The sequence below is a fragment of the Silene latifolia genome, chromosome 3 (assembly GCF_048544455.1).
Source record: "Silene latifolia isolate original U9 population chromosome 3, ASM4854445v1, whole genome shotgun sequence".
In the NCBI taxonomy this organism is placed as follows: Eukaryota; Viridiplantae; Streptophyta; class Magnoliopsida; order Caryophyllales; family Caryophyllaceae; genus Silene; species Silene latifolia.
In genome coordinates this window covers 109292940-109312630 of record NC_133528.1, presented here as the reverse complement: position 1 = coordinate 109312630, position 19691 = coordinate 109292940, and the positions used below count along the sequence as shown (strand labels likewise).

The 19691-nt window shown below is 37.4% G+C and overlaps 1 protein-coding gene across 1 annotated transcript; it reads left to right on the top strand.

Moving 5' to 3' along the window:
* The first annotated feature begins 1266 nt into the window (after positions 1-1266).
* Positions 1267-3786, top strand: LOC141649472 (uncharacterized). Its single transcript, XM_074458161.1, has 4 exons — positions 1267-1415; positions 1484-1824; positions 2092-2610; positions 3479-3786. Exons 1-4 carry the CDS (start codon positions 1267-1269, stop codon positions 3784-3786), a joined length of 1317 nt encoding a protein of 438 aa, XP_074314262.1.
* Positions 3787-19691: the final 15905 nt, after the last annotated feature.

Sequence of the window (19691 nt, the reverse complement as noted above, 5' to 3'; positions counted from 1 at the left end):
AGACATGCCTGGGAAGGACAGAGAGATTACGGAGCACAGGATACCCATTAAGCCCAGAGCTAAACCCGTGAAGCAAAAGTTGTGCCGCATGCGCCCTGAAAATCAAAGAAGAGGTAGACAAGCCATTCAAAACCGGCACTACTACAAAACTCGTTATGGACATCAGTTGATGGACATCTGATTATTTATAAAACTGATGTACAAATAATACACATCAGTTGTTTGCAAAAAACTGATGTATTTATAATTATATACATCAGTTGCGTTAGAAAACATATGTCCATTATTTTTGATTTTAATGGACATGGGACATTAATAAAACCCATGTCTATATAATAGTCAAGTACATCGTATATAACATTTAACCGATGTACATCTACAGTGAAAATTATAGGCGCGAAAAATATTTGCCTCACCGCCAGATCACTTATAATTTCGAGTACAAAAAAAATGACTTATAATATAACCGATGTACACACCATCAATTATTATATCTTATAACCCTATTAGCTAATAACCCTCATACCGCACTCTTACTCCATCATAAGGCGAACAAATTCATCAAAAAACCAAACCACCACCAGGCGATCGTCTCCCCCAGGCGCTCCTCAACCACCAGGCGCTCCTCAACCACTAGGTGCTTGTCGGCAATGTCATCTCGCACTGTTACCCCTCACCATCATTAGGTATTTTTCGTCTTTTTACTAAAGACTTAATTTTTGGTTAATTTGATTAATTTACTGCATGCATTTCTGAATTTTGTCATTTTATTTGATATGTTTTTAATTGTGATTGAAGAATGAATTATGGGTTTATAATAAAATTGGGGTTTATGCTTAATAAAATCGGGGTTTTGATAATCAAATTGGGAGTTTATGCTAATACCTATTAATTATTTGAAATGAAGATGAGGATGGTGGTTTATAATAAAATCCGGGTTGAAGCAATCACTAATATCGCTTCATTTGCACTTTTTGACAGTCCACATAAGTTGTCTAAACTATAGCGGAATTATCAGTAAATCGCTTCTACAGGTTCAACTTTGCATCTGAGTTGTATTCTTGATTGGAACAAGCTTTGGGTGAGCTGTTACCGTATGCAGTATGTAGTTGGGTCTTCAGTGGATTGTTAATTATGGAGTAGATGTTAAGTATGTAGCTGATTAATGAATGAGATTCGAATTATTCGTCCCGAACTTTACAATAATAACCTTTTAACCTTATAAACTATTGCAGTAGATCTTGAATATATACGGAGATTGGGAATATGGATCGTGAATGGATGTTTGATGATCGTTTGGACCCTAGATATAGGAAAGGGGTTGAACATTTTGTTAGACATGCTATTAATAATGCGGAGAATGTTGAAGAAATTTATTGTCCATGTGTTAAATGTGGGAATAATGTGGGAATAATGTGTATCTTGATTCTGAAGAATTGAAAAGTCACCTCTTATCTAATGGTATTGAAAAACGTTATACAAGGTGGATTTGGCATGGGGAGGATGTGTTGCCTACCTTGTGTAGTAATTTAGAGGATGATAGGGACTTTGAGAGAGATGATTTTGATGAAAATTATGATCGAGGAGACGATTTGATTAATGATTTGAAACAATCCACTGAAGACCCAACACAAGTAGAGATGTTTGATAGGCTAGCTGGTGATGCAATTAAACCCGTATACCGAGGTTCAAGTTTCACACGCCTATCTGCAACTTTAAAATTGTATAGTTTAAAAGCGAAAAATGGATGGAGTGATAAAAGTTTCACAAGTTTGCTTCAGTTGTTGAGTGAGATTTTACCATATGGCAATGAACTCCCTAAAGGTACCTATGATGCTAAGGAAATTTTGTGTCCAATGGGAGTTAATTATGTAAAGATACATGCATGTCCTAAGGATTGCATTTTGTATCGAAAAGATTATAAAGATTTAAACAAATGTCCAAAGTGTGGGGCTTCACGTTACAAGTTGCCCCAAAAAAATTCCAAAAAAATATAGGGGTCGCAGCTAAAATCCTATGGTATCTTCCCAAGATTTAAAAGAATTTTTGCAAATGTAAAAGATGCAAAAAACTTAATTTGGCGCGTTGAAGGTAGAATTTCAGATGACAAAATTCGTCATCCAGCTAATTCAACACAGTGGAAAACAATAGATCATTTGTTTCCTGAATTTGGATCCGAGGCTAGAAATTTAAGGATTGGACTTTGTACTGATGGTATGAATCCGTTTGGTAGTCTAAGTAGTCAGTGGAGCACATGGCCGGTTTTGCTAACCATTTATAATCTCCCTCCTTGGTTATGCATAAATCGTAAATATCTTATGTTGTCACTACTGATTTCGGGGCCTAAGCAACCTAGAAATGATATAGATGTTTACCTAGAACCATTGATCGATGATTTGAAGTTATTATGGGATGAAGGGGTAGAGGTATATGATGCTTATCATGGTGAGACTTTTAACTTACGTACCATGGTATTTTGCACCATTAATGATTTCCCGGCTTACGGCAACCTCTCTGGTTATACTATGAAAGGGGCTAAAGCGTGTCCAATTTGTGAGGAGTATACAATTTATGATCATTTAGTTCATGGTGGAAAGAATGTGTACCTTTGTAATCGAAGATTGCTCCGCCGCTCACACCCTTATAGAAAAAAAAAATGAAGCCTTTTAATGGGAAACAAGAACTTAGAAACCCTCCAAAGATTTTAAGTGGGAGAGAGGTTTATGAAAAAGTGAAAAACATTGAAAATAATTTTGGAAAACCATATAGAAGCCAAGTAATGGGTCCTTATACAAAAAGAAGTCCATATTCTGGGATTTACCATATTGAAAACATTTGTCCGTGAGACATTGTATTGATGTCATGCACGTGGAGAGAAATGTGTGCGATAGCCTCGTTGGCACACTTCTCAACATCCCTGGTAAAAGTAAGGATGATGTTAAAGTTAGACAAGATATGGTCACACAAAAGAGACGACCAGAATTAGCACCACAAATTAGAGGTTCAAGAGCCTATTTACCCCCAACTTGTTTTACTTTGTCACGAAATGAGAAAATAAGTGTGTGTTAATGTTTACATGGGGTGAAGGTTCCGCAAGGCTATTCATCGAACATAAAAAATCTTCTGTCTTTGAAAGAGTTAAAACTGGTGGGATTGAAATCACATGATTGTCACACTTTAATGCAACAATTACTTCCAGTAGCGCTTCGTGGAGTTCTGCCTAATGATGTTCGAGGAGATATTGCTACACTTTGCTATTTTTTCAATGCAATATTTAGCAAAGTTGTTAACTCAGATACCATGAATACATTACAACGAGATGTTATTATAACTATGTGTGAACTTGAGATGTTTTTTCCTTCTTCCTTTTTCAATATAATGCAGCATCTAGTAGTACATTTGGTGAGAGAAATTAAAATTTGTGGACCAGTAGTTTTAAGAAATATGTATCCATTTGAGTGATATATGAAACCCTTAGGCGGCTACGTAAGAAACCAAAATAGGCCAGAAGGGTGCATGATTCAGGGGTATGTGGCGGAAGAGGAGCTAGAGTTTTTAACTGACTACCTGACAGATGTTGAATCTATTGGCCTTCCGACATCTCGACACGAAGGAAGAATAGAGGGACAAGGTACGCTGGGAAAAGCCATAGTCACTATTAATCGAGATACCCTTGATCAGGCACACGTCTATATTCTCCAACACATGGTCGATGTAAATCCATATTTAGAGAAGCATCAAACCCTTCTAAGTGCACAAAATCCTCTAAGGGAGAAAGGTGGTTAGCAATGGAGCATAATCGATCATTTCTTAAATGGTTTACTAATGAAGTAGATATTGAGCTGGAAAACGACCGTGAGAAAGTATCGGAGGAAGTAAGGTGGTTAACCTATGGACCTGGTTTACACGTCCTATCTTATCGAGGTTATGACATCAATGGGTATTCATTTTACACTAAGGCTCAAGATGATAGAAGTACTATGCAAAATAGTGGAATAGCTTTGATGGTCATATCAATGAGTGTTGCTAGTGCTAAAGATAATACACCTGCTTATGATGCTCAGCCATATTTTGGGGTCATTAATGAAATTTGGGAGCTAGACTATGTTCAGTTTAGGATACCTGTTTTCCCTTATATGTGGGTTGATCGTAATAAGGGTGTTCGAGTAGATGAGATGGGATTCACATTGGTAGATTTAGCACGTGAAGGATACAAATCGGAGCCATTCATTATGGCTAATCAGGCCAAATAAATATTTTATATTAAAGATCTAACGGATGAAAAGTGGTCGATTGTTCTTCATGGTAAGAAGATGTTTTTGGGTAAGGAAGTCATGGATGAAGTGGATGACGAATTGCCTCCTTTTTGTTATGGATTGCCGTCTTCTACCACTACTGACGATGTAGATGATTTTTATCTACAAGATTATCATGAAGAACGGATATGGGAGTAATAGACCTGCTTATGGTTTTTTATATAGGAGATGATTTTTATCCCAAAAAACAATAGCTAATTACTTTTTTCCAGTCTGTTTAGTAAAAATAAGAGACCTGCTTATGTTTTTTTTTTTTGTAACCTCATCATTTTGCTTGTTCCATTCTGTTTAGCAAGGACACCATTGACGTTAATTTATTGAATGTTCTTTCCTTCAGAGTTTCCTCCATCATTTTAACATTATTACTATTTCATTGGTCTACTTCTTTGTCTTTTGTTCATACTTTCCTCCAACATTTAAACGTACATTATCCTGCTTAGTTTATTTTTATTTAAATAAATATCAGACCAAGTATCATGCATTGTTTTACTCTTATATCTGATTTGTTGCTAGTCTCAATAGAAATAAATTTTGATGCAGGTCAGCATGTCTTCTTCCGCAACTGAAAGTACTGCCCCTAAAAGAAAGAGCAAAAGCGTAGTGCTTATGAAGGAGTTGCCAGCATTAAGTGATCAAGGGATAAAACTTGATGTTGAATTTGATGAAGCTGGTGAGCCAATTGAAAAAATTGGTGCTAAGTATACGAGTTACGCTGGTCTAATAGGACGCGCAAAAGTGCCGATTGATATTCCTACATGGAAGCATGTAGGTGAGGATCTTAAGCTGAAGATTTGGGAAGAGGTTTTGGTAAGAACTCCCTGCTTATGACCTGTTTATTAACAAATACATATATATATATAAACTGACTGTTAATAACCATTTGCTTTTTGTATACAATTTTTAATGTTCCAGATACAAAAAAGAAGCAAGTTATCAGCATTGCTAATACTACATGGATAAACTTTAAGTCAAAGTTGACTTTGTTGTATGTCCACAGATCCTAAAAAAAGAAAGTTGCCTGTTGAGATTGATCCGACAAAGAAGTATCCTTACATTACATCTAAGGTATGGAAAAGGTTTAAAGAGAAGCGTACGACGACAGAATTTCAAGTGAGTAGTTAACATTTAGTATATATTTTAATTTTTTACTTAAAAATATTATCATATTTGATAAGTAATTTTATTTTTTCAGGCTATAAGTAAGAGTGCTGCAGAGAGGCAGTTGAAGAATGAATACTCCCACAGGATATCTCGTGGAGGATATAGGAACACAAGGTGGAAATTGGAAAAAAAACTGAAAGAGAAAGAAATAGACAAGGATGCTGAGGTCGACGACTCAGGGCAAAAGTAGTCAATCCCCAACTACTTTAAAACGAGGTGACTTATGGATAGAGGGAAGAGTAGAGAAAGATGGGGAATGTTTAAATTCTGAGACTAAAAAAATAGAAGGCCTTGTGAGTTTTTTGTTTACAGCTAATTTCTTTTTTTTGAAGGAAGGTTACACCTAATTTCATCATATATTGTTGGTAGATTTTTTTCTGCTAATAATGATATTGTATTTGCATAAAATGGTGAATGAAATGGTCAAGAAAGGGGAGTTTGTACCTAGTGGAAAAGTTGATGAATTAACAAAAACACTTGGAACTGATGAGCATTATGGTCGTGTGAGAGGTGTTGGGGGTCGAGTGGGGCATAAGCAATATTTTGGCAAATGCAAAAAAACATCGAAGTAAGGGAGTAATGTCAAAGGAGTTTGTGGAGAAGCTTACCTAGAAGATCACAGAGCAAGTCACAGAGCAAGTGAGGGCTGGAGTGTATAAAGATATAGAAGTGATGGTGGAGCAACGGACAAATGGGAATGCTAGTTATTCCGTTGAAAAAGAAAAAGATGCTGAGGTTGAGATTGAGATGAATTGCAAAAGTGGTAATGGTAGTTATGATAATGTTCACCATGACCTTGACCCATTTGCTGACATTTAGGGGGGAAAAACAAATCAAAAAGCAAACTACCATTGTGAAACTCAAAAAATCTTGAACCCTTTTATCCATTGATCTTATTGCATGGTGGAAATCGGATGACCCTTTTTCTTGTCTAGACAAGAGGGGGAATTCCGCGATCCAGTAGTGTTTCTAACGCCATAAGGACCCTACTCTTGAGAAAACCATTTAGCGATTGTGGACGAAAGTAGTATCGTTTGACACAACTTGGAGGTGACTTATTTGTATCCTCTTAGGCTTAGTAACTTGGAGAACCAATATCTATGATGGAGTGTGTACCCTTAATTTGCTTCCCTTGTAGATGATTTCCGCCACTTAGATGAGGAAAGTGGCCATTCTTTTGTTGATGCATTCTTTTACTTGTTCTTGTGTGCTTAAATGTTGGGATGCATCGCCATTTTGGCAAAGCCCCACCTTGCCTTGCAAGAAGGCATCTTACCTCATGGATGTCTTGTTGTGAGTTGAAGGGGCGGAGTGAGACCCGCTAATTGTCTCACATTGGCTAGTAGTATTAATAAAGGTCATTGTTTTAGTCACCGCTTTTCTCGGGACAAGGAAAGGTTCAGTTTGGGGATATTTGATGTGACTCCTATTTGCGCGCATTTAGTTCCATAACTAGCCTAGTTCCTATGCTTTTTAGTATGTATTATGGTCATTTCTCATCTTTAGCTTCCTTCTATGCATATTCTATGAAGTTTGGTGTCCTTTTTAGGAGAAGAGCACTAACTTGGCTAGATGGAGTGAAGCGGAGCTAAATTGATGGCATATAATGACCAAGCAATGAAGAGGAGATTAACACTAAAGGCCTTAGTCAATAAAACAAGGAAATGAGCAATGACAAAGGACCCCCACGGCTCCTCAATGATCCCCAAGAATCACGAGGCAGCTAACCAAGAAGAAGAAGAAAAGCTCTTGAGGACGGGCGACCCAAAGTCGGTCCGGGCGTCCCCCATGCCAGGCCTGGCGTCTCCCCATACACCATGATTATCTTTGAGCAAGAGGTCGAGCGTCCCTTCTCAGGACTTGCAAGGCTTTGGACATAAATTAAAGGGTCTAATCGTCATTTAAGCCCTTAGTTAACCTAATCCTTGTATCACTATATATACTCTCTTTGTAATAAGTTGAGGATTATGTCCTCTAAGGAGCAATTAAGCCCTCTTAGTGAGGGAAAAGCTCTCATTAGGAGTAGATAAGAATAGATTAGTCTTTAATCATTCCACAAATCGCATTTTAATCTTTTCTTAACTATTGTTCAAGATTTCTTATTAGGTAATTGAAGATTATTGGGTTATCATTTGGACAATTGACAACTCTTCAACAATCAATCAAGTTCTCTTGTATTATTCTTTCTTTTTCATTTGTTCATCTTAATATTGGTATTCCTTTACTCTTTACTTAATTATTGTTTATTGTTTCACTCTTCCCTCTTGTTTATACTTGTTAAGATGATTGATACCATTGTTAACATGTTTTCCATGATAATGAGTGAGTAGTTTCCTAACTAAGGATTAGTGGATGATTAGGGGAGTTAATCATGGGGAAGATTTATGCTTCACTACTACAAAAATTGATGTAATGCAACATTTCATCTGCAACACTTTGTTTTTTATGTTGCATTTTAGTTAATCATGCAACACTTTATTCAAAAATGTTGCTTTTATTGATATATGGCATCACTTTAAGAGAAGTGTTGCATTGTATTGTTATAAATGCAACGTTTTGACACAAATGTTGCATTTTGTCGCAACACTTTAAGCAACAATAGCAACATTCACTACTACAAAAAGCGTTATGGACATCACTTTATAAACATCAGAGTTTTAGAAACCTGATGTACAAAATAATAGACATCAGAGATCTAAAAAAACCGATGTCTATATAATTTAATATACATCGGTTCAACTTAAAAACTGATGTCCATTTTAAATAACATCGGACATATACAATATCCGATGTCTATTAATTTCCCCAAAATTGACTTAAAATAAATCATCCGCGTAGATCTCCCACTAGTAGAAAAAGTCCTATTGACATCGCCACAAAGACATCGGTTTTAGTTGAAACGATGTAAATGTAAATACATAACATCGGTTCTTACAAAAACCGATGTAAAATGTGTACCTTTTTTTCACCTTACATCGGTTATTTTTAAAACCGATGTACAAAAGTATTTGTGTCATCGGTTTAACATAAACGGTGTAAATAGGATAAATACTAACATCAATTTTTAAATAACCGCTGTAAAAATATTTTCATTAAGTGCAAAACTTAATAGGCAAACTACCCTAGCCCTCTCCTCTTCACACACACGACACGACCCTTCACTTTCTCGTAAGTTATACATCTGCCTTTTTTTGTCCCTCGCAACATCGCCGACAAACCGGCGGCATCACCAGCGCCACCAATCCTTTCCCTTCGCCAACCACACAAATGATGTCACATAACCACTGCCCCCTTTCGTTCTTCTTCTTTCACTTCTCCTGATCCTAAATTTCCCAAACACCTCTTTGTTATCGGTCCGTATTAAACCCTAATTACCCAAATTTTTTTGATGATTTGCGTAGTTTATGCTTATTTGATTACTTAATTAGGTTTTAGTTAAGTTAATTAATTGATTTTGCAGGTGATTCTGGTGGTACGGCGTCGGGAAAAACGACTGTTTGTGATATAATTATTCAACAGCTTCATAATCATCGTGTTGTGCTTGTTAATCAGGTACTTTTTTTTATTAAAATACTAAATTGAATTTGAAAGTACCATAATTTTGGTATTTTGTTGTAAATTTATCAAATTTTGTTGTATTTAAATGTATCAATTTTGATTCGTTTATGAAATGATACTTCACTTTCGGCCGGATACCACGTAGGACAGGACAATAGCAGGTCCTGTGCTTCGAAATCGGCTTCTTGACCCGTGAGAACAAATATCCCGACCCCAATTACTGACCCAAAACCGAACCAGGAGAGGTCCCACCAGTTGATGAGGCAACGTTTCATATCATGTTTGCTTTGCTGTTTGATCTTTCCAAGCTTGTTTTCATCGTTTGATCGGATCGTGAGATGGACTTTGAAACGGTGGCATGTTTGTGAGAGTGTTGTTTTGTAGGTACCTCAGTTGTTGAAGGACTCTCCTGGAAAGAAATCATGCTTGTTTAATGTCCAGTAGCTAGGTGAGCTTTCAAGGGTTGTTTCTTGTTGAACTGTGGTATTGGTAGTGCTATCCTGATGTACTTTGGTGTTATATTCTATGGTCTATGATCTCAGTAGCTACCTCATTTTTATAATAGATGAAGTTGAGAAATACCTTGGTGTTTCGCCAAAATTTCCCTTGCCCTTTTGAGATTTTTAATGAGAAGAGGTGTATCACATGCTTAACCTAGCACCCATAGACTACAATAGATGGGTTTTTTTCCTGTGTGTCACTGGCCAAACCTCTAGAGCTTTGTCCCTTTTTACCCAACCTCCTCCCCTGTAGTCAGTGCCTTAATTATATCTCTGGTTTTGCAGTTGACGTCCCTATTGGCAGAGGTAGGGTTGAATATTCAGGAAGCACATGCCTTCTCACATCCACAGATGGCTACTCTCTAGATGTTTTTGTTGTTGATGGATGGCCATATGAGGTACTATTTCTTCTTTGATTACAACTGTGCGGTTCTTTACATTCACTGTACATGATTTGAGCATAATGAATTATTGATGGTGCTTTTTAATCATCTTTTGATCCATTTCTTGGTCTCTTTTTGAAGATTGTTCATATCCATCTGTTTTTACTTTTCTTGTGTCCAGTGCTGAATACATTAAATTACCTGCCTTTTCTGTGTCCAGAGTATGTAGTTAGAGTAAATTCTGTAGGTAGATAGAGTAGTCAATAGGGTTGCTATGATTGGAACTTATGATGCAGAATTATTAGAGTAAGGCAGGTTAGTATGCTTATCCTGTGAAGGTAGAAAAATGGCCTGGCTATCGAGAACAGAGGGTCTCTGAGTCTTTGGTGTGATTATTATGGCTGGACAGGCCTACCTTTGCAGATCAAACTCAAACGTTTCACATAGGCTACACCTTGTGTACAATCACGTACTCTATTTTCTGCACGTCCTTGTTAATTAGTTGTTCTTTAATGCATTATTTATTATTTCGTGATAATTAAGTGTGACGTATCATCTATGCCGCCTATTGAGCCTTTGAATCCTCAAATCTAATAATGTTCTATTTTTTATGTTACAGGTTGCATTTGAGGTATTAACAATGATGACGGGTTGATTTTTTGTCCGGTTGGCAACATATATATGCTCACAATACAAGAATGAAGACTTATAATTAGTAGCTTTCAAATAGTCGTTAAGAATTATTATTTCTTCTATTTAAACATTTGTTATATTTGTTTTAGTTAAATAATTGAACATTTGCGATCGAAGTTCTACTTTTGATCCTTTTTTGAAATGTAATTGACAGATATTTTTGAGACTGAATCAATTGAATGCACAATTAGAGAGAATTACAATTGTTGTGTGCCTTACAAGTCCTTATGTCGTTGCACTTTATTAAGTGTTGTTTTTGAATAAATTAGTGTTGTATTTGTTTATTATAAGTGTTGTTTTGGGACGTAACGAGTGTTGCGTTTCCAAAATAAAAATGTTGCATTAATTTGATATAAGTGTTGCTTATCAACATGAAAAGTATTGCATTAGTTCAGGAAGTGTTGTTTTTTTTTACATAAGAAATGTTGCATTAGAAGATAAAAAATGTTGCCTTTGCAATTGAAAAAGCGTTGCATAAACATGACCAATGCAACACTTTTCAAAAGTGTTGCTTCAGATTAAAAAGTGTTGCATTAAGCGTTGCAATGACCTAATGCAACAAGACCTGATGTAGCACTTGATTAAGTGTTGCATAAACTCTATTGCAACATTTATATGACATTATGCAACAATAGCAAAGTGTTGCTATAGAATCTAAATGTAGTAGTGTTAATGAGTTCATATGAATGCTTGTTTATTGTTTTTCCAACTTATGCACATGTCATGTTTGATGAAATGCTTGATTGACAACCTATCATGTTTCTCTTATCCTTTCAACAAGACTTATAAGACATAAACCAACTCAAGGCTTGTTAGACCATGCATATAGTTGATTAGGTATAATTACGTCGATTGTAGGTGTTGTAAAGTCGTGACTGACTCGGCTCCGGAACCCAAACCTTCGTAGGACTCATTTATGTTATCACACCATGAATAGGGAAAACCAATTCAACTTGTAGGTGTTGTAAAGTCTTGACCGACTCGGCTCTGAGACCTAAGTTTCCCTAGGAATTATAAGATATATAATCGACTCCAACAATAATAATTCCTTGCGTCTTTATGATTCACTTATGCTATCTCACCATGCTTCCCCTATAATCCCATGATTCCCTAGTATTGTTTATCATTTGTTTACACCCTTGTTTCTATTTACTTGTCTTGTTTCTCAATTGTTTACATTTACTTGTTGTAGTTTAGAACACAACTTCAAACCCAAACCAATTGTGACACTAGCATAAATTATGATAGATAGACTTAGAATCCAAAGCACACCATCCTGTTGATCGACCTCGACTTAACCACTAACTAGTTGTTTGTTGAGAATATAAATGTGTTTGATTGAGCGTGCTGCGACAACGTTCATCAGTGACCCCGATCGGGGACACCCCACCCCAATCGGGGATGTGGTAATCTCGGTTTATTGCTTTTAATCCTTGATTAATTAGCAAATGGTATCCAGAGTCCCATATTAATGCTCCTAAATTTCTCGAGTTAAAGCACAATTTGGAATCCTAAGCTTCAATTTCCACTTGATCATTTGGACATTATTTCGGGCCTCATCTTCATTTATTTACTTGTGCATCAACCCATGCTAGTTTCTTCATGCTCGGGATTTCTTTCCTCGGAATTTCCTAAAACGCCCCTCCATGGTCAAGTATTGTTTCTTGTAGCCTCGTGAACTTTAGTGCTTGCAAATTTGACGAGAAAAAGCTACCGAATGCTTCATTTCCTACAAAAAGTACAATGAATACAAGCAAAGACATCTAGAACATGGAATTAGCTCACAAATAAACTAATAAAAGTGCAATAATCAAATAAAACCGAGCTAAAATAGGGAGTAAAATCATATATAAATTAGACACATCAAGCCACCTCCGTAATATTGCCATCCAAGTGATTGGAAAAGATGTTGATAAGAGACAACATATCAACACCATGAGGAGCAAGAAGGAAGTTCACTTGGCCTGTCGACAAGCCTAGCATGGAACGAAACTTCTCCTTATAGCACAACCGAGTAGAAGGAAGCACTAGAGTACAACTCGGCCACCCTCCAATAGCACCCACCTCTTTGGGACGAGGGTAAATTTCACCTTTCAGGAAGATGAAAACATGATGTTTCGCATCCCAAAAACGAGAGCATGCATCAAAGAACGAGGATTGCACCTTGACTTGATGAAGCACCAATAATTGACCCTTATCTTCTTATTCCCAGTGGATCTGGCCAGGGATAAGGAGATAAAAAATCAGACCAGGCAAAAGGTATAAGAATATTTAACGGAAAAGAGTTTGAGTTCCCTTCAACTTCCTTAACGGCTAGTGATGATAAATGAGGTAGGTTCATCAAACCCTAGGAGAGTCATGATTGGATTCATCCACTTGTGTTATCCTTTGGATTTTTGCGGTTATAAAATGTTTTGAGCCGTTTTTCTGCTTCTATATTCCCATTCTTCAATTCTCTAAAACTTTCTTTCTCTTCTCTCTAATTCCTTTGTGAAATAAACCTTCCTTTGAAAATCAACTTTATATTCCAATCATTCAAAAAATGGTCGGAGGAAGGAGAAAGGTTGTTGCACCAAAGGTTGTTGGGGTTGATCAGGCTCCGATGGTGGTAGATGTCCCAGAAACTATTCCTGAGGATGAAGTTATGGAAATTTTTGCCTCTGCAGAAATTCTGTCTATCACACATAAGGGTGTCACTTTTGCCCCTATAAAATCATTATCTGCTTCCTTCCTTGAGTCCAACCAATTGAAGCCTTTTTTCGAACATTATTTGAAACGTAGAGGTCTTCTTCCCTCTGGTGCTGAGGTCTGGGTCCCTGAGAATGGTCCAGTCATGGCTAATTGGTGCAGTCCTGGCTGGTTCTGCATCTTCGAATGGGCGTTCAAAGGGGGTTCCAGGCTTCCCTTTTCTCCATTTATGGTTGAGGTTATGAGGGCCATCAAGGTTGCTCCTTCCCAACTTATGCCGATGGGTTGGAAGATTGTTCAATCTGTTGAGCATCTATATACCAAGCACAACTTGGTGAATACTCTTGAGGATTTCAAGAATGTTTATCATTTGAAAATCAATACCACTGGACGCTTCAACCTTCGAGTCAGGGCAAAGATAGCTCATCTGATAACCAACTTTGATTCAGGTGATGATAAAGGTTGGGGCACAACCTATATGTTCATCAGGGCAGCTTCTGTTGCCCCTGATCTGGATTATCTTAACTATCCGGCTATGGAGGGTGGTAAGTTCTTTTTTCTTGCGTTCAATTCAAGTTATAGTAGTATGTATATTAAATTTTAATGATATAATTACTTGTGTTGTGCCATAGTGGCTGACTGGGCTTGTAATCCTGATGTTAAGGGGTCGGATGATCGAATTGCAGCTTTCATGGCTTTGCCAGATGAGGAGAGGGCATGGCTTGCTTGTCTTGGTTAAGAACCCTTGCCTCGTTTCAAAAAGGCTAACTTTGTAACACCCCCATACCCTAAGTGCCTTACCAGGACCATTTAAAGCATGGAAGTGCTACCATCTCGGTTACCCGAGGCAACGTATATCAAATAGACAATAAAGAAACATACTTTATTAAATAAGTTTTACGTGATACAAGTCCAAAACCAAAACTGATAAAGTAAATACAAATGTTCCTCAAAACTACCAAATTAATTAAAACAATGTAAAAGAACGTTTATGACACAACGAAAGACTTCTAAACAGCTCGTGGCGACTCAACCCAGCTATCCCATGCGCATCAACTCATACGTGTTCAATAACTGCTCACCACCCCCGAATGGATCACCATAGTTTTTAAAACAATTAAACGAGTTCAGTACTGATTACACAAGACAACACAGCTGCAACAACATACACTCCAAACTATACAACCAATCTCCTTCACAACTCCACACACCTGACTACACACTAAAATGTGTAGTCCTGCCAGAATACCCATCGCAACAAGTATTCCACACCGCCAGTGGTGGACCGCAGCCGTTCCCACCTAAGCCCCGCTCATCTCATCCGAGCGAAAAACCCAAGTTCCTAAATGTGCACATCCCCTCTGTGGCGGGTTCCATAGAGGGCGAATCAAGGGCGTGAAGCCACTCCTGCAAGTGACTCCACTTAGCCAAGGACGCACCTCGCAAACCACAGACAGTTATACAACCAACTATACAATCAATAATCACCAATTCCAATTCCGATATGATACAAATTAACAACAACAATCAATTATCAACAACGCCATGTAAACAATACTGAGTAGGGAAACCCTGCCTGGAATAGCAACAACAAGACCATCACAGCAGCTAATCAGTAACGTTCCTCTATGAATCCTCCTCCTATAACACATATACATACCATTACCACCAAATCCCCACAATACACCCAAGAACCCCAAAACTACTCAATTAGGGTTTTAACCAAACTCAACGAAACGTTATAAAAATTATACAAGAAGCTTACCCTTGACATGACGATCGCAACGGTGTAAAGAACAAGAAAATCCAACGATCCTAGCCTTGTGATTTGCTAACAATGCGATGAGAGAGAACTACGTAACTTTTTTTGTTTTGAAAGGTTTTAGAAAGGTGAAAAAGTGATTAAAGAGAATGACGGAAACCTTTTATATTAATCACGCGTTATTAACAAAACCCGGCTAAAATAACCCGTAAAACGCACTTACTCGATCGAGTAAGTGACTTACTCGATCGAGTGCCCCTTACTGGATCGAGTGTCACACGTACTCGATCGAGTACCCATCAGGCCAACTACTGTTTTGCGTAAAAACATACTTACTCGACATAGTAAGCCCCACTCGATAGAGTACCCAGAGACATAGAAAACTGTAGTATTAAAATCTTCCCTCCTTAAAAATAACTTCGTCCCCGAAGTTCAACCGATACACAAAAACAAAACATACTATCGCAACTCCGACACCACAACATAACCAAAAACTCAAAACAAACCCGAAACAAAACTCCTAACCAAAACTCAAACCAACTCAAAATAACTAGTAACTGAACTAAAACTAACATAAAGCTTACAAAACCTTATGCAACCATCTCCTACCCCCTAAAAGAAACATGGTTACGTCCCCGTAACCACACATACCTGATCAAAAAGAGATGGATACCGCTCCCTCATAGCCTCTTCTACCTCCCAAGTAGCCTCCTCAACCTCAAGGTTAGACCATAAAACCTTAAGCAACACTATTTCCCCATTCCTAGTTTTCCGAACCTTGCAATCAAGAATCTGTTTTGGCACCTCAAGATAAGACAAGGACTCATCCAACTCTATGTTCTCTACCTCTAACACATGTGAAGGGTCGCTCACATACTTCCGTAACTGAGATACATGAAACACATTATGCACTCTATCCAAAGTTGCTGGCATTGCTAATCGGTAAGCAACCTCACCCACGCGATCCAAAATCTCATATGGCTGGATAAACTTCTGGCTCAGCTTCCCTTTCTTACCAAATCTCATGACTCCATGCATAGGAGACACTTTCAAAAGAACCTTGTCCCCAACCTGAAACTCTATGTCACGACGATGTAAATCCGCATAACTCTTTTGTCGATCCTGGGCCGCTTTCATCTTTGGCCTGATTAGCTTAACCTGTTCTATCATCTCCTGTACCATCTGTGGTCCTAAAACCAATGCCTCAGCTCTATCATCCCAGCAGATCGGACTCCTACACCTCCTCCCATACAAAGCCTCAAACGGTGCCATCCCAATACTTGTGTGATAGCTGTTGTTATAAGAGAAGTCATTAAGATCCAATCTATCCCCCCAGCTACCACCAAAATCCATCACACAAGCTCGCAGCATATCCTCCAAAGTTTTGATGGTCCTCTCTGTCTGTCCATCTGTCGCATGATGAAAAGCTGTACTCATCTTCAAAGTACTTCCCATCAACTCCTGCAACTCTCTCCAAAACCTTGATATGAACCTCGCATCTCTATCTGACACTATATCCTTAGGCACCCCATGCAAACGAACTACATGCTTCCTATAAGCCAAAGCTAAATGTGTCTTGGTCCAAGTATCTTTCATCGGCACAAAGTGAGCTGACTTGGTCAAACGATCAACTATTACCCATATCATGTTGTTACCCTGTTGACTCCTCGGCAAACCCACTATAAAATCCATAGAGATAGACTCCCTTTTCCACTCAGGTACATCAAGAGACTGAATCTTACCTTGTGGTCGTCGCTGCTCTCCCTTAACCCTCTGACATGTCAATCATCGAGCCACAAACTCAGCTGTTTCCTTCTTCATCCCACGCCACCAGAAAGTCTTCTTTAAATCTTTATATAACTTGTCACCGCCTGGATGTACCGAATATGGTGTGCAATGAGCCTCTGTCATGATCGTCTTTTCCAACTCCTCATCATTAGGAACACACCACCTGCCACAAAATCTCACACTGCCATTTGTATGAATAGGGAACCGAGACATTGTCCCTTTCTCTACTCCAGCTCTCCACTCCTCAATCTTAGGATCCAAAACCTGTTTCCTGCGAATATCATCATAAATATCTGGCTCTACTGTCAAGTCCCCTTTAGCATCCCCTTTTTGTATCATATGTATTCCCATCTTCCCCACCTCATCTCTCAATCTCATTAAAGACATAGCTGTGCATAGAGAATGCACACTCTTCCTGCTCGCGTATCTACAACCACGTTTGCCTTCCCTTCATAGTATATAATATCCATGTCATAATCCCCTATAAGCTCCATCCACCTCCTCTGTCTCATGTTCAGCTCCTTTTCACTACAACGAAAACGCGGCATAATGACGGGCATACCGACGGAAAAAAGAAGCCGTCAGAAAAACCGGGATATATTTGGCGCGTTGACTAAGGCAATGGCACTAAATATATCTGACAGAATATCCGTCTGAATAATACTGTTGGTGATGGAATTTCCGTCATTAGCATTCACACAGAGTAGTGCATTACAGCTCTTAGACAGTTGGGTCATCTGACGGAAATTCCGTCAGTAAAATAAAAAAACTGACGAAAATTCCGTAAGATGTATTAGATTTTTGAATCCACTATGCTGCACAGCTGTCACATTATTTGTCCAACTGACGGAAATTCCGTCAGTAATTTGAAAAAACTGACGGAATTTCCGTCAGTTGGTCAAATAATGTGACGTGTACAGTATATGCATTATTGATCTGATAAAGTTGGCCTATGACGGAATTTCCGTCAGCTTTTTAGAAATACTAACGGAATTTCCGTCAGTAAATCTATTTAACTGGCGGAATTTCCGTCAGTCGTGCCTTATAACTGAAACACGGGTTCATTCCTTCATCACTTTACCAATTTTCACCCAAATTAATTAAAATCGCCAACCCTAACAAACCCGACACCACCACCACCCTCCTCCACTTCCGGTGCCACCACCACCACCACTAACACCACCACACCGTCACCGTCACTATAAGGTAATTAGCTTTGTCTTTTCTTCATCTCTCCTTTCTCTTTTTCCTTCTCCTTTTCTTGTTTTTAATTTTTTTGTCAACAGCTGCCTCCCTTGACGCCGCCCCTCCTTGCCACCGACCGCCGCCGATGCCGCCGACTGTCGCCCCTATCCCGCCTCATCCATCCTTTCCTTTTCATTTTTTTTCTTTGTCAAGTTAATTAGGTATTTCTCCTTTTAATTTTTTTTTTTTAAATTAGCTTAATTGATTTAAATATTAGTTATTGTTTTAATTGTTGTTGAATTATTGTTGGTGTTGATGAATGTTGACTTAGGATATAAGCCAATCTTATTTAAATGTATGCTGTTAAATTTTAATGTATGCATGTTGACTTAAGATAGCTATGTAATTTTATTGTTAAAAATTTGAATTATTGTTAATAATATTTTTAAAAATTAGAACTTTTGTTAATTAGATTATTGTTAAATTTTGTTAAATGTTAATTAGAATAGATATGAATTATACTAGATATGTAAAATGAAAAATATGTCATGTTAGTTTTTGTTAATTGAAAAAGTATTCATTGTTGTATGTTTTATTTTTAATATTGTTAAAATTATTATTAATATTGACCTAGTACCCGTTCAAAAATTACTCACTATGAGTAATTTTTGAATAGTCCCCGTTTTGGGACTGTCTTTTTACGTTTTAAGTCACTTAGGTAGTAAACATGTGCTTGTGATTTGTTAATAAGGAAAGATTTTGGTGACAATTCCTTTAATGTTCTCTAAATGCATATGTGGAGTAATTATTTATTCTACATTGTGTATTTGGAGAACGGATGGGAATTGCTGCCGAATTTTTTTCCTTATTAATAAATCACAAGTACGTGTTTGCTAGTGACTTCAAACGTACATTGAAGGGTTTAGATTGGAGTGATAAGGACCCAATTCAAAGAAATACAGATTATTTGTAGACAATTGTAAAAATATTTATATTGGTTAAAATGTTAAATTATTGTGTATTATTCTTGATTGTGATTGTTGTTAGGTTATTATCTTTTTTAATGACCTATATATATGTGTAGATACATAATAACATGAAAAGATTAGAACGGCAGTGGATGTATGAAAGATTAGACTGTTGGAATATGTGTCCTCCGACAATAATGCGATCACAACTGTCGATCATGATGATCACATGTTTAAGTCTCACTTTAAGAATACATTTGGGAAGTAATATTTTACTGTCAACTGGTCCACACATATCGGTAATGATTGGCTGACTAGAGTTTGACATTACTGTCGTGCGACGGTGGTGATCAGTTGATCCCCTTAGGTCATACCTAAAGGGTAACACTCTTAATTGATTATTTAATTGATCGTATGACGATACGGGTTAATTAAATTGCTTAAAATTGACGAACGATTTTGGAAGTAATATTTACGTATCTCGTTATAATTTGATTAAATAAGATACGGTCTAAGTAATCGAATTGGTTTATTACTTAGATGAAATTATTGTTTGCGGAAACAATTGAACTGAATGAATAATTTATTATAAATACAAGATGTTGTAATTTATAATTGGTAAATTATTTTGGTACAAGTAATTATGAATTACTAAGTCGATTTTGTACATGACGTATTTTATTAATGCG